Consider the following 15554-nt stretch of genomic DNA (forward strand, 5'->3'; position numbering starts at 1 on the left):
AGCTAGACTGTATCTAAAGCAATGAACGTTTTATTGTATAAACAGGATGAGGTGAAACTGGGCAGAGAAGGCAACCATTTGCACAGCTTTTACTCCAATGGGCCACAGCTTGATATGAGTCAGGACCTGGCAGCTCATTTTTTTTTGTGTGTTCACACTAACTGCTTATCTTCCTCCCAGGGGTGGACTGACAACTCATGGGGTCCCCGGGCAATAGGGGGTCATGGGGCCCCTGTGTCCTTGCCCAAACTCAAAAAAGCCTATGAAAAAGGTACCAGGGTCATCTCATGGGGCCCCCTACTGACCTCGGGCCATTGGGCGGTGCCTGAGTTTCCAAATGGTCAGTCCACCCCTGCTTCCTCCCTTCCTGCAAAGCCACACCTTGATGGCTACTGCTGTTACCATCTCAGCAGCGATGCTCTATTTGTTTATATTGTGTTGGCCCGCTTAGTAGCCTTACTGGCTGAGCAGGAAGTAGGGCAATGAGAGGAGATGAAGTGCTGAGTGAATGCAATACTGCCCCTTCTCACAGCGGCAGTCTGCTCAGAAGAACAGCAAGATAACATTCTGGTGCAAAAAAGGGGTAGAGGACATGTGTACACAAGCAATTATATAAGTTAAAGGAAATTAAAAACACCGCCAATAGAGTCCATACATATACAGTACATATGTGTAGATATTGAGTCCTTAACCGCTTTCCCGCCTCCCTATAGCAGATATACTGCTAAAGGGCTGCAGGGTGCACAAAATCATGTATATTACGTGACTTTGTATTTCTGGGTAGTGAGTGCAACCTACCCGCGCTGTCATTCGCGGTCGCGGCTGTCACTCACAGGGTCTGATTACCCACCAGCGCGATTACCGAGCATCTCCAGGAAGGAGGAGGACTGTTTTGTTTACTAACAATCCTCCTCCCTGTCAGTTCAGGCACACAGACATCGCCCTCCAGTAAAACACTCCCTGCACACAGTTAACCCTTTGATCACCAATGTTAACCCCTTCCTGCCCAGTGCCATTAGTACAGTGTCAGTTTTTTTTTCATCACTGATCACTGTATTGGTGTAACTGGAAATGTCAGTGACACCAAGTCAGTTCCCCCCAGTGTCAGAATGTCTGTGGAAGTCCCACAGTTCCGCTATAAGTCACTGATTGCCTCCATTACTAGAAAAAAAAAATTCCAGTATCCATACTGCCATTTGTAAACGCTATAACTTTCACGTAAACCAATTCATTTACACGTATTGGGATTTTTTTTTTAGCAAAGACATGTAGCAGAATACATTTTGGACTAAATTTATGCCGAAATTTGATTTGTAAATTTTTTTAACTGGACATGTTTAATAGCAAAAAGTCAAAAATATTGTTATTTTCTCAAGATTGTAATTTTTTTTATAGCGCAAAAAATAAAAACGCACAGGTGATCAAATACCACTGAAAGAAAGCTCAATTAGTGGGAAAAAAGGACGTAAATTTAATTTGGATACAGCGTTGCAGGACCGCGCAACTGTCCGTTAAAGTACCTCAGCGCCATAATGCAAAAAATGGCCTGGTCAGGAAGGGGGGTAAATCCTTAGGAGGGCAAGTGGTTAATATACTTGGGGATTAACTACTTTGTAACTGCGCTATAGATGAATGACGGCTAGTGCGGTTATCCAGTTCTGCAATCTCCATGATCGCTGTGTCCTATGGACACAGCTGATCACGTGATGAGGGAAAGGCCAATCACAGCGGCCTTTTACGACGTGATCAGCTGTGTCCAATGACACAGCAGATCAAGAAGTAAATACAGTTGCCAGTTATCAGCAGCACTTTCCTCACGCTGTCACAGGAAAGCACTGCCAATAACCAGCAGCTGTCACAGAGCAGATCGCCACTGATGATCAGTGCCCTGCAGTGCCGCCCACCAGTACCACCCAGCAGTGCCTCCAACCAGTGCCCAGCAGTGCCACCCATCAGTGCTGCCCAGCAGTTGCACCCATCAGTGTCCAACAGTGCCGCCAGTCAGTGCCATCAGTCAATGCTGCCAGTCAGTGCTGTCAGTCAGTGCTGTCAGTCAGCGCTGGCCATTAGTGCTGCCTATCAGTGCCCATCAGTGCCGCCTACCAGTTAGCTGTTTGCAAAATTTTATAATAATTTTATAATAGAATCAAAGAAAATAATTTTTCAAATTTTTTGCTCTTTTTTTGCTTATTCTACAAAAAATAAAAAACCCAGTGGCAATTATATACCACCAAAGAAAGCTCTATGTGTGTGAAAAAAGTATACACATTTCATATGTGTACAATGTTGCATGACTTTAATGACAAACAGTAGAAATGTACTCACAAGAGTAAATAAAGGTAAAGCAGAAAGCTGAAAATTTGTCTGGGCACGAATGGGGGTATAAGTGCCCTGTAGGCACGTAAAGTAACAAGGGAGAGAGGGAATTAAGGCTCCATTAAGTGCAGTATGGTAAAAAAAACTTTAATGACAAACAGTAGAAATGTGCTCACAAGAGTAAATAAAAGTAAAGCATATCTGCATATCCAGAAGGGGGATCTCTTTTCTCCACCCCGTAGGGAACCACCAGTGAAAAAAGTCCGATGGTAGTGCTGGAAGTGAAGTCCAGGGAGGCAATCTGAAGTGGAGCAGGAAGCCACCCTGCTGACCAGTGTGGAACACACGGGTGAATGTGATGTCACTGATGGAATACAGAGGATCAGAAGGGGATAGCAGTACTGATGCTGCTGCATTGATATGCACCAATGATAGGCACTGATAGGTGGCACTGATAGGCGTCACTGACTGACGGCACTGACTGACGGCACTGATGGGTGGCAATGCTGGACAGCACTGATGGGTGGCACTGATGGGGGGCATTGTTGGGCACTGATGGGTGGCATTGCTGGGGATTTGTGGATGGAACTGCTGGGCACAGATGGGTGGCACTGCTGGGCACTGATCATTAGTGCCCTGATGATCAGTGCCGATCCATTCTCTGACAGTTGCCGGTTATTGGCAGTACTTTCCTCACGCTGTGACAGTGCGAGGAAAGTGCGGCCGATAACCGGCAACTGCATTTACTAGTGATCTGCTGTGTCATTGGACACTGCTGATCACGTGGTAAAAGGCCACTGTGATTGGCCTTTTACCACATCACGTGATCAGCTGTGTCCGTCATTGGGCTTTAGCTGTCCTGCTGCTTTTTATAATTTTATATTGCAGTGTCAACTGTGGTCTCTTAATTCTTGCACTAAAACCCCTACTTGTGTCTTTTGCTTCTACTAAATTGAGCCTAACCTTGCCGTTTTACACTACGGTGTCATCTGTGGTTTCTTTTAGCAACACACTTGCCTGTAATCTTTATCTCTAGTACATTTTGGACTTTTCTCCCTGATAAAAATATGAAAAACACTATGCACCCAAAACATTGCACACCCTAATCCAAGGTTTTTAAACTTCAGTTTCTCAGTTAGAAATTGCCCCACTGTGCTGAAGTTCCTCTCTGACATGACACATGCAGCAGGGCAGACCTCAAACACATATGGGGTCACCTTTAACCTCGAAGTGTTTTAGTTACCCTGACATCACTGCTACGTTTGCTTGACAAGGGCAGGGACAGCCTTATGAGGAAAACAGAAAATAAGCATAACAAAGAAGATGTCAATCTGTAAATGCATTAACAAAATAAAAACTTTAAAAAGTAGTAATGGTTAGTGGGAAAACACATGTGTCCGGACCAGTGTTTGGCTCACAGGACTTTCAAAGGTCATGTTTCTGAGCTTTTTTAAAACTTTTTTTCAGAGATCATTGGCCTCTCATTTAACTGGAAAGACATACCGATAATCTGTTTGTCTCTTTTTCACTTCAGTAGCAGTCTTTTTTAAACCATTAGAGATATTCCTGTCTCTATTCTCACATACAAGGTGGGGTTCTGTCATGTACCTGGTAGAGGCTGAGCTGATGAGAGTCCTTTCCTTTACACCTTCTGTCCTGTTTGTCTCTCGAGACTGATGACAGTGTAAGATAGGACATGGAATGGAATGGACATCTGTAGTAAGTCCAGGCAAGCAGAAGAAATGGATCTTGCAGTGAAGTAGAAGCCGAAGAACAGAAACTTGTGCTCGATGTCATCATAGAACTTGCAGAAGCAGGAGTGGTCAGACAGGTGAAAATTGGCAACAGGCAGTCAGCGAAGGTATAGATTCAGAAGGTGGGAGCATAAACAGGAGCCAGGCCGAGATCAGTCAGTAACACAGAGGCATAAGGTGAGCCAAAGTAATAAGTAAGATGTGGAGTGGAGAAAGAAGCCAAAAGGTCAGGTATCTGAAGGATCAACATTAGTTCTTGTTAGACAGTACACTTGGAATAATACAGGAACCAGCAGAATTTGGTCATGGGTCACAGAAGCTGACGACCACTCAGCAATGATCTTGAGCCTTGCACTACAAGTTCAATAAATGTGCATCTAAATGCACATTCACGCTAATGTGCGTTAGCATAAACATACTGATATGTACACCCTAATTCTGTACACAGGTCTGCGAGCTGCTCCTTGTGCCATTCCTTGGGTAGAAACATGACCACAGTTTTCCTGTCAGGTGCCTTGCTGTCATCACCTCTGCAAGGCCATTTCTGTGCTGACAACCCTTTCTTGCAAGACAACACAATTTTTATTTTTGGACTAGGACAATGTGGTGTTTAGGCCTAGGACTCCCTGGGGTACCCAGTTTGTTTTACCGCTCCTGTCCTAGTAAAGAAAAAATTTAAATTAAATTGAATAAAAAAATGAAATATGTAAATAATAAAATAAGCAAAACAATGTTTATACCTGCCACAAACACAACATTCAAAACCTCACACAACAAGTTTATGGCAGTCAGCTTCCTCCTCCGGACTGCCTCTCTGTATGTACTTTACAGATTGTTGAAGGAAGATTTGAGGGCCGTAGGATTCTATGCATTATTTTTTTGAAAATTATAAATATAACTTAAGTGCTTTCTATGGTGAATACAAAATATAAATACATTTAATAAGTGAAATACAAATGCTGTAGCCGCTAGTGCACACAACCCATGTCTCAGTGGACTAAATGATAAAATAATTTATGTGAAAAAAATATAATAATAAAGTAGTGCAGCGCTATAAATACCCTATCCACATAATTAAATAAAAAACAAATAAATAAACAACATAGATGCTGTGAGTCCTCCCAGTAATATAGATCCGTCTTGTTATGTGAAAAACACACACAAAATTCATGCAGGTGCTCCCAACTTAAACGTGAATCCACAATGACAGGGGTGCCCCCTCACCTTCCTGCCCAGGCCCCGCAGGACCAATGAGCCAGACAATTGCCTCTTAAGTAATCCTCCCACAACACCTTGGGGGTCTCCTCAGCAGTGGTGGTGGTACTTCCTCCTCCGGTGGATACTGATTTCCACTAGGTGCCTCCAGATATTAATACGCACTCACTCCATAAACACCCCACATAGGACAAAAAAGATCCACATAGTGTAAAACTGCAAAACCTTTTAATAAAAGCCACAGTAATAGTACTACTCACATTTGTGTGGTTTGGCATGCACATTTGCACCACACCATGGGTGTACTGGCTTGTGTGGATCCTCACGAGAAAAAGGTGGACCAAAATGGCGCTGACGCCGGATATGACGTCACCGTGCGGTCCGTTAGGCTCCTCCCACTGGCGTATCTACGCGTTACGTCACGGTTAATAGCACGTGACTTCTTCAGGATATACCTTTTATTAAAAGGTTTTGCAGTTTTACACTATGTGGATCTTTTTTGTCCTATGTGGGGTGTTTATGGAGTGAGTACATATTAATATCTGGAGGCACCTAGTGGAAATCAGTATCCACCGGAGGAGGAAGTACCACCACCACTGCTGAGGAGACCCCCAAGGTGTTGTGGGAGGATTACTTAAGAGGCAATTGTCTGGCTCATTGGTCCTGCGGGGCCTGGGCAGGAAGGTGAGGGGGCACCCCTGTCATTGTGGATTCACGTTTAAGTTGGGAGCACCTGCATGAATTTTGTGTGTGTTTTTCACATAACAAGATGGATCTATATTACTGGGAGGACTCATAGCATCTATGTTGTTTATTTATTTGTTTTTTATTTAATTATGTGGATAGGGTATTTATAGCGATGCACTACTTTATTATTATACTTCTCTTCTGTGTTTGGTGCCAGGGTTGTGTCACCTTAGTGCTGGCAGCTTAGCATTATTTGCGTATTGTAATAGCGCAGGAGTAATATTTATATACAATTTATGTGAAAAAAATGCTGTGTGACATATAAAAAAATGCAGAATTCCTATAGAATAACTAAAAACCAAAAACACAGACCTGGTAAATAAAAAAACAAAGATGTGACTCAAATGAATACTATTAAAAAAAAAAAATAATTATAAAACAAAGTCCATCAACATCCAACATCCAATAAATCTGCTCACCTCCAGCAGGGTGACCTCGCATTTTACAATGTTTTGGTCTAACTGCACTTTTGGTCCCAAATATACGGACTCTGTAGATCAACTTGCTGAATAATAACTCCCAGGATGCTAACTCCAGATAACTGCCTTAATGTCATCCATATTCCATATGCTGTATGTCCTTAAAGAGGACCTTCTCACCTCTTCCTTTTTGTTGCTTTTCTTAACAAAATGTTTTCATCGTGTCCTTTTCTCTGGAAGGGCAAGGTTTGGTTCATTAATCACCTGGTGACTTCAGGGCTATGGTTGGAAGCTAATGTATCGGTTCCCCCTGTCCATATAATTTCACTTATCCATTTTCTGCTGTTTGCCCTTCACCCGGAGTTGTGGACGGGTGAACAGTCTGGTATTTTTGCTAAGGACAAGGTGGTGTTTAGGGCTAGGACTTCCTTTTTAATAAAGGAAGTGCCCATTGCTGTCCTTGCCCTTGTTTGCTTTACCAAGTCAGGGAAATTATAAAGTATAACTAAAGGCAGAACTTTCTTTTTTTAGTTTTGGATAAAGTAGAGAGGGAATAGAACACCTGTAAGGTTTTCATTGCTGGCTGTGTACTCATTAAAGAGATTCACCCTCTGTATTTGACCTGTTTATGGTTATCAATGAAAGCAAAAGAAAATACGGTACTAAAGTACTTTGAGTTGTCCCTAGAACAGTTGAAAAGGGAAAATCTTCTAATGGGGGCACTAGTTCTGATGAACCTACTAACAACCAGGGATTTCCTCACTCTTGAGGGATTTCCTCTCACTTCCTGTTTTGCTTACGGGACAGGAAGTTGAGGGTTATCTCCTGAATGGGACACAGATGGCAAAAAACATGCTAGGGGTTATATTCCTCCCTTACTTTATCCAAAATTCAAAAAATGTTTTGCCTTTAGTTCTACTTTAGGCATAAATATGTGCTAAGGACTGTATTTACCTGACTAGGATGCATAGGTGTTCCATGCATCCATGTACAGGCAGCCCTATTTATGTCTATAGTGATGCAGCAGCTGCACAGACACATCCACTGGTCCCAATCTGAAAGTCGTGCAGGTGGGTGTCCCTAAATGCATGCAGTATGTGTTCGGGGACATGCACCTCTGCAGCTGTCAAATTAGGACCAGAGGCTGGGTCCATGCAGCTGCTACATTCAACAGACATAAATGGGACTGACTGCATGCAGATGCATGGAACACCTGTGCAATTCCTGCAGGCAAGCATGGCCCTTCACATGGATGTATGCATGGATGTATGCTTACTATTAAAATGTAAATAGAGATGTTTAAAAAAGGCATATATGTAAATAAAATGTATAAAAATATATATATATATCACAAACAAGACATTCGCAACCTCCAGACTGCTTCTTTGATATATTTGACTGTCGAAGGAAGACTTGAAAAAGCATGTCTGTATAATTCCCCCATCCATTTGCTGCCGTCTGCCTTTATCCTGCATTATGGAAAAATTGGCAGTCTTTTACATTTTTGATTAGGGACAAGGTGGTGTTAAGACCTAGGACTTCATTTTTTTTAAAGTATTACACAGCTTGCATTACCATTCTTACCTGTGATTGATTCAAAAGGACAGGGACTGCCCTACAAGAAAAAAATAATTGAAACAATTGATTGATTACAATTGTAAATACAGTTACAGCAAAAACATAAAAAGCCTACCTCTGAGTGAATAACCTCTGCCTTTCACTTTAGGCCTGACTGGACAGCCCTGGTCAAGTTATGATTTTTCTAATCACATGGCCCTCCACGGCCATACACCACCCAGATCAGCATATTTCTGTGGTGGGTATAGCAATCTGCCCATACAAATCAATAACAGGCTGACATGCAATTGCACATGGAGCAATTACCTGTGGTAATCTGTGAGACAGATGAGCAGCATTGGAAACAAACTGTCTGCATACAGGGCTGCTGATCTTTAATGGCCATACCCACCACAGAAAGTGTGCTTCTAAGCAAAAAAATTATCTGGATTTATTCCATCCTTCAGAAATGCCATAAGTACAGAAAGTTACCTGGTGATATGCCACAAAATCCAGTATACTCCCCACAAAAAGACTGACAGCTCGTTAAAGGAAATATTTGAAACTCAGATCTATGTTACCAAGTACTTGTCCGCATTTTGTTTTCTGTCTGATATATTGTATATTCAATGTAGTTATGTTAACTTTTTCACATTCAGCAAGAAACTTGACCATAGGTTCCCTCAGGGTTAATGGTAGCAGATCCCCTGATTTTTCTCTTGTATCAAGGAGTGGTGAATCATTCCTTTTGAAGCAACCCAAATGTTTCTTCTCCTTATGCTCACTAGCAGAAGCACACCAATTCTCCTTTTCCTCACTACTAGCATCCCAGCCCTCCTCCTCCTTTTCCTCACTGTCAGCACCCTAAAAATCATGCTCACTACTAGAAATCCAACACTCCCCACTGCCAGAACTTTAACTCCCCACCTCTCATATTCCACCGCTGCCTCTTTATTCCTTATGGCATTCCATATACTGATGTGGGGCCGGGATGCATTCTGTGCACAATAATGGTGGAAGGTGTATGGCCTACTGGGCAACATAATGGCAGCTGAGTACCGGACAGTGGTAAAACACAGGCCACAAACTCATGTACACAGGTTGTTTGGCAAAGCTAGCAGGTAGATGCTGAGTATGGGCGCCATTTGGGGGAAATTGTTGCTTTTGCTCCAGCAGTAACAGTGTAGGGGTCAATGGTTGAGCCCTGGGGATAGCCACAAAGAAATTCCTCCAACTTCTAATAGCCAGTTGGTGGGACTATGGCTGGAAAGCTAAATGTATGAGCAGCACTAGAAAGGCAAGTGGCTGTTCTGAGCTACTGAAGGGGAGAAGGAGGAAAAGGGTGCATGAGCAGCACTGTAAAAAAAAGCGGATCCTCTGCTACCTTGAGCATGTGGAAAAGGAAGTAAAAAAAAGTGTCTGTTATGCACCCCTGAGAAGGAGGTGGAGGAAAAAGGGTGCATGAGCAGCATTACACATGTGTGTCTTTTTTTAATTCAGTGCTGAGGCTGAACTTCCGTAATCATTTACCGGTATATCATATTCTGTGTAATATTTTACCTAATAAAAGCAGTGAGACAAGCTATAAAAAAAATATCAGAATGCATTTCTTTATTCATGAGTAGAACTCAGAGAAAAGCCAAATAATATGTGGGTACAAAGGCATGTGGTAGTGATAAGTAAGTGAGCAGAAAAGATATTTGGCATTCTTAACATTTGATCAAATTTTGAGAGAAATGGATATTTCTGAAACAATATGGAACATTTTTTTGCTATGGTTCATAGTGTACATCAAAAGACACCAGAGCAAAACAATCAACCAAGCCCAGCTGCCTTTGCTTCATGGATAAGGTTAAACTTAGGTTATAATAACTGGCAAAAGTCACAGCTGGATTGAAGATGTGATCGTGCACACCTTTTTCCAAAATGTTCACAATTCGTAGCAGATGTGAAATTCATGGAGAAACAGTTAAGATATATTGAATTTGTTTAAGTATTTATTATACTTTCAGCTTCATTTTAAAATAACAGTATATCCTGACACACTTTTTATATGGTTTACAGTAACAAGAAAATACTTTTACATATATAGTGTTAACTATAGACTGTTGCTTGATTGACTGCCAGCCAATACCTTACATGGCTATCTTTATAGCACAGTTTAAAATATGTACATTTTCTGGATAATAGTAAGTTTTGTAGAATTGTGTACTTTAAATGTACATCCATGCCCCCAGTTTATGAATCAGCTGCAAATTTCAGGTCCTGGCTTTCTGCTTTGCAGCTGTCCAGAATTAGTATCTGGCACAGTATATGTCAGTGGGGACTACCTGTGAATTAGCTGTAGAGTGATGCTCAAAGAGTGGAACAGTGCCGAAACCTAAACTGTGCAGCTGAAGACCTCTGGATTGAATTTGAGGGCATTGGGGTAGTAATAAAGCATGATATTACATTTACCTCTCCCTAATCCTGAGAACTTGCACTTCTGGATTTTTTGACACTACACTTTTTGTTAATGTTGCATTTATGGAGCTAATTACTCTCCCCCATATTTGTGTACAAGGAGCATAATGCTTCTAAGTAGAGGCTAATAATACATTCCTTCCGGGTCAGCAGATAAATAGAAAGTGTTTATAAAGAATTGGAAGGCCTAAGTGACTTTATTTTGAATTATTTTTTCCTGTTTTTCCAAGTTGAAATGTTCCCACTACTGCTTGATCAGTAAAACATGGTGGCAAAATTGATAATTTTTTTTCATTTGTATTATTATTAAAGTTTACCTTCATAAGATATAGCACAATATAAAACTCTGACAAGCAAGTTACACAAATTTGACTTTTTTTACTTCTGTTTTTACAGCATCAACCTTATTATCAAACATTTACTGTAACCCAGTATGGTAAGCACATTTGCAAAATATATAGGATTAACATATATCAAGTAATTCATGCATTTCTTTATTAATTTCTGAAAAAATATTATTTTTAGATAAACAATAGCTATTTTCTAAAGTTTTCATAAAATAATGTCGCTTCCTGTCTACATGCACTTGCTTCAACTTTGGCTGTACATTATTGCTCAAGGCTTCCTAATCGTGAAAGTTGTTACATATGATTTAAATCATACCAGCAAGGCATATCTATAGAAATTTCCTGTCCTAGAGTGGCAACACTTACTACAGTTTAGCTGCAGTGTTAACACCCTTTCCTTCATACCCCAGATTTGGGCTAAAACAACCCTGCAGACACACTAAAATTGTGACATTTGGCTCCTACTAGAGCATAAAAACATTCACAAGAAGCTTCTATGAACAGTCTACAAAATGTGCAGACAAAACATGGCCAAAGTAAGGTGATCACTGTAATTTTATAACAATAATGCAATCCTGTTGGATGTACGGTGCTCTACAAAAATATCCATTCTTTTATGAGAGTTTAGTTCTATTTTAATCATTAACAACTGCAATAGTTGCAGTTTAATTAACAAGATCAATTGGAAACCAATTAAAAGAAAAATTATCCTTCTGGATAAATAGCACATTTAAAGTCAACTTTACCCATGTCCACATTAAAACCAGATAGATGAAAAAAACACAAGTAAATGTAGTAATATATTTATTAGGAAAACGCATCCTATTCACACGTCTTTTTTGATGCAGCAAAAGTCTTGCATTTTGCTGCATCAAAACAGACACGTGTGAATAGGATGCATTTTGCTGCATAGAAATGCTTGTCAAGTAGAAATCCCATCCTTTTCTATGTGGCACATTCACATCTATGTGCAGCAGTTTAGTGTGAAAGAAAAAGGAACATCTTATGGGTCCATTCACACCAACACATATGATGCAGTGTAAATTCAGCCTAAATGTATTTTTAAATGCAACTAGGTATTTACCTTGATATCATTGTCTTGTAACTCCTTGTATAGCAGCAGTTATCTAGTTTGATCTAGTAGTTTGGGAGGTACCCTAGCTCCCATATATGTACTTCAACTATGTCTTTAGCTGTTTGCCTAGCACTACAGCTTGCACTTAGGAGCAGGACCTGTGGCAGTGACCAGGATCTGATACTGTATTTTGTCACAGTACCATCTTCCCCTGATCTTCCTTACCTTCTGACCCCCTTTTTTAATTAATCTGTTTCCTATAGAAGAAGGCTAAAAGCCTGGAACCTCAATTAGTTTTTATTGCTGTCTGTGTCCCTATTGTCATAAAGTTGTCACTTTGATAGAAAGTAAAGTGAAATCTTTTAAACAAGACACAGACAGCAAATAAATAAATCAATAAAACATACATTTTTTCCTACTCTGTCCAAAACTAAAACAAAATGAATTTGTGGCTAGAGATAACATTTAAAACATGCAGAATAATACAGCAAAATAACAGGATATTTTAATTCCCATGGGTCAAAAATGGACACCATGAATACTCAACATATCATATACAACTATAAAGGGCATTCCAAAAGTGTAGTTATGTATCTAAAATATAGAAATAATTGCAAACCACTTTACAATAAATCCTCATTGCTGTAAGTGAGAGCATAATAATATACCACATAGTTTTTAAAATGTGCCAGATGTGTTCCTGTACTTTAGCAAGTGCTTACATAGTAAAAGAAAAAATATAAGAAAGAACAAAAAGAAGAGACAGAAAGATGTGTTTTATATGTGTTTTTTATATAAACTATAAAATAGAAGTGAAGTAATAAATAAGAAAGGGGTTAAGGGGAGAATAAGAAGGGTGAGAGAAGACTAGCAAGTTCTCAATATTACCAAAACTACAAATAAAGCAAGATAAAACACACAGGCAATAACAAATAAAGAAGGGCAAGGAACAAATAAAAACAGGTAGGTACCGTGCGATCGCTTTAACAGGCTGATGTGCTATTAAATATGTATTTTTTTGCAATATCTTCGATCAGCAATCTCTCCATGTTTTAAGTATTTTAGTAAAGCTACCTACATTCCAATTCCCCTATGGAAGGGATGGACTCTGAATACTAGTGTCTAGGCATCACTGTCATTCTTCCTCTGTTTATCAATGTTTTCACCCAAGATTGGTACAATTTCTCCCAAAATTCTCACATTTTCAAAGTCAAATCCATTTAAAATATGTTTGAATCTTGGATGAAAGTGAATCTCTGGTGAAAACATTATTAAATAGAGCCATAAAATGCCCATTTTGGTAGCACAGGTAAAGCCTGGAATCCTCATTAATAGGAGTTGGGTAATTTTGTATTTCTAAGACCAACAGTTTTTCCCTTCCTGAGGTTTTATTGGCATATAACATTTGCAGGACTGTTTAATTCTTCACCTTACAAACTGGAACAAGCACAATTCTAATGCTTGAACACACTGTAATTTTGACTGTGCACTGTTAAGTAAAACCTATATGCTACCTTTTATTTTGGCTTCTATGTCTTGCATTTCCTATTAGCAAGTTTTATTCAAGTATTCCCTATCTTTTAGTTTTACCCAAGTTTGAAGTTCTTCTGTCTACTCCCTCATATCAGTCAATAAAAACTGGGTCATTAGAAGGAACAGTTACTGCCAAGTAAGTGCATTTTTAATTTAAATCTGTCTATACAAACTATAACTTTAAAAAAAATACAGATTAAAGCACAATCTACTGTATATGTGAAAACAACATATTCACAATATGCTATTATGCCTTGATAGCGATGAGTTTTTCAATACTTTAATAAATGCAGGAGCTATGGTTTTTCTGAATGTTGGTCAAAAATGTAAAGCCCATACAACATTGCCTTGTTCAATGAGTGCTTTATTATATATCACTATAAAATAGTGTGCTTTCTGGACTAGAGTTTATTCTGATTATAGAACGTGCATGCAGTACTGTGATCAAGAAACCAAATTTCCTCTGATAATAATTGTATTGTAAAGTGACCATTGATCTATTGTAGTTATAGGATTACATTACACACATTAACATGAGCTATGTACAATTTAAAATGTACCAACATTTTAATTATACAGTTATTAACTTGTGCAACTTGAGTAAAATTAACATTGGTTAATTGTAAGCATGGGATTTATGATTAATTGCAGGTATACCTATGGCATGTCTGTAAAAGGAAAGCTAAATGTTACCTTATCATATGCAACTATTTTTCATAGAAGAAATATTACCAAAACATTTGAGGTAAGTAGACTGTAAACTTTTCATATACAGTAAATGCTGTCAGCGGGAATCTAGTCAAAAACACAAATCTTTGCACAGGTGGCAAGCATTTCTGGCCTACAACTTGGAAGAGGCTAAAACCAAGATTAACGTCACTAAATTGTATATGTATTTATTACATTTAAATTTTACAGCATTCTAGGTGAACATAAAACTCATATTTAGCCCATCTCCTGCTAAGCAATACAATTTCAGATCAGTCTGACAATGGAAGTGCAGCTACAGCTGAAATGCAGATGTATTTCACATGCTTTACTTAAATACATACCTATTAGGACTATAATAAGATGCAGGGAAAATCTCTTGTATGACATCACTGTCCTAATAAGGAAATACTATACTTCCGTGTTAGGATCCCGCATAAAAACGAATTGGCTTGCCAGTGTCACAGGAGGGCAGGATTAATGCCCTATAAGCCACTGCTGCCTCTAAATTGGGATACCCTTTAGAATCTGCCAGCATTCTGCTCCATAGTAAACTGTTAAGTGATTCTTCAGATCACTTTTGTACCACTTCACTAACATATTGGAAAAATATTCAAATAATGGATTTTACTCCCCAGATTTCAAGTCCATCAGTGGTAACACCTGTAGTCTTGGAGCACAAACCAGCGTACAAATCTTAAAAATGCCTGGTGCAAGGATGAAGACCTCCTTCAGTTCAGTTCAGAAGATCCCTCTGGGGTTTATTTACTAAAGCTGGATCACTCAGAATCTTGTGCACTTCTGCACAGAAACCAATCAGCTTACAGGTTTTATTGCTAAAGCTTAACTGAACAAGCCGAGGTTAGAAGCTAATTGGCTGCCATGTACAGATGCTCGAGATTCTTAGTGAACCAGCTTTAGTAAATAAACCCCAATGTGTGTGAACAATACTTATCATCCACAAGCCATAAAAAATTATAGCTCTTTTATTGTAATTGATTAAAAATTGCAGTAAACATAGATGAGAAGACAAACTGGAGGGAAAACCCTCAAAAAAAGCAGGACTTTAAAGGCATTGTACTCATACAGCTCATTATAGATAAAACAATGACATTTATTAGTTCACATAAAAATGGTAAGAAATTCCATATCCATTATGTACAAAACGTTTCTTAACTGCTTCCCACCTGGCCACTGCACATAAACGGCCAGGTGGGATCCTCTCCGTTCTAAGTGGATGTTCAGGAACGTCCTTCAGAACATGTGCACAGGCTCGTGGCAGCGCAGCTGTGCGCTCTCAGTGTGCCTGTGTCCCTTGGACACAGCGCAACACCACTCAGCAGAAGGGCCCTCTGATTGGCTCTTCTGATCAAATGATGGCTGTGTCCAATCACAGCCATCATGTGATGTCAACAAAGCC

General features: G+C 39.6%; 1 protein-coding gene across 1 annotated transcript in view; it reads left to right on the top strand.

Annotated features, from left to right (window-relative positions):
- Positions 1 to 15554, top strand: part of LOC149459306 (CD109 antigen-like) — a 188596-nt gene that overhangs the window by 34617 nt on the left and 138425 nt on the right. Inside the window, exons 7-9 of the mRNA XM_089681386.1 lie at positions 10868 to 10907; positions 13478 to 13562; positions 14078 to 14171. Of these exons, the coding sequence (XP_089537512.1) occupies positions 10868 to 10907; positions 13478 to 13562; positions 14078 to 14171 (219 nt within the window). The remainder of the gene's footprint in view (positions 1 to 10867; positions 10908 to 13477; positions 13563 to 14077; positions 14172 to 15554) is intronic.

This window comes from Staurois parvus, unplaced genomic scaffold (assembly GCF_062004578.1).
Source record: "Staurois parvus isolate SC_StPar_1 unplaced genomic scaffold, SC_StPar_1.0 ptg000264l, whole genome shotgun sequence".
In the NCBI taxonomy this organism is placed as follows: Eukaryota; Metazoa; Chordata; class Amphibia; order Anura; family Ranidae; genus Staurois; species Staurois parvus.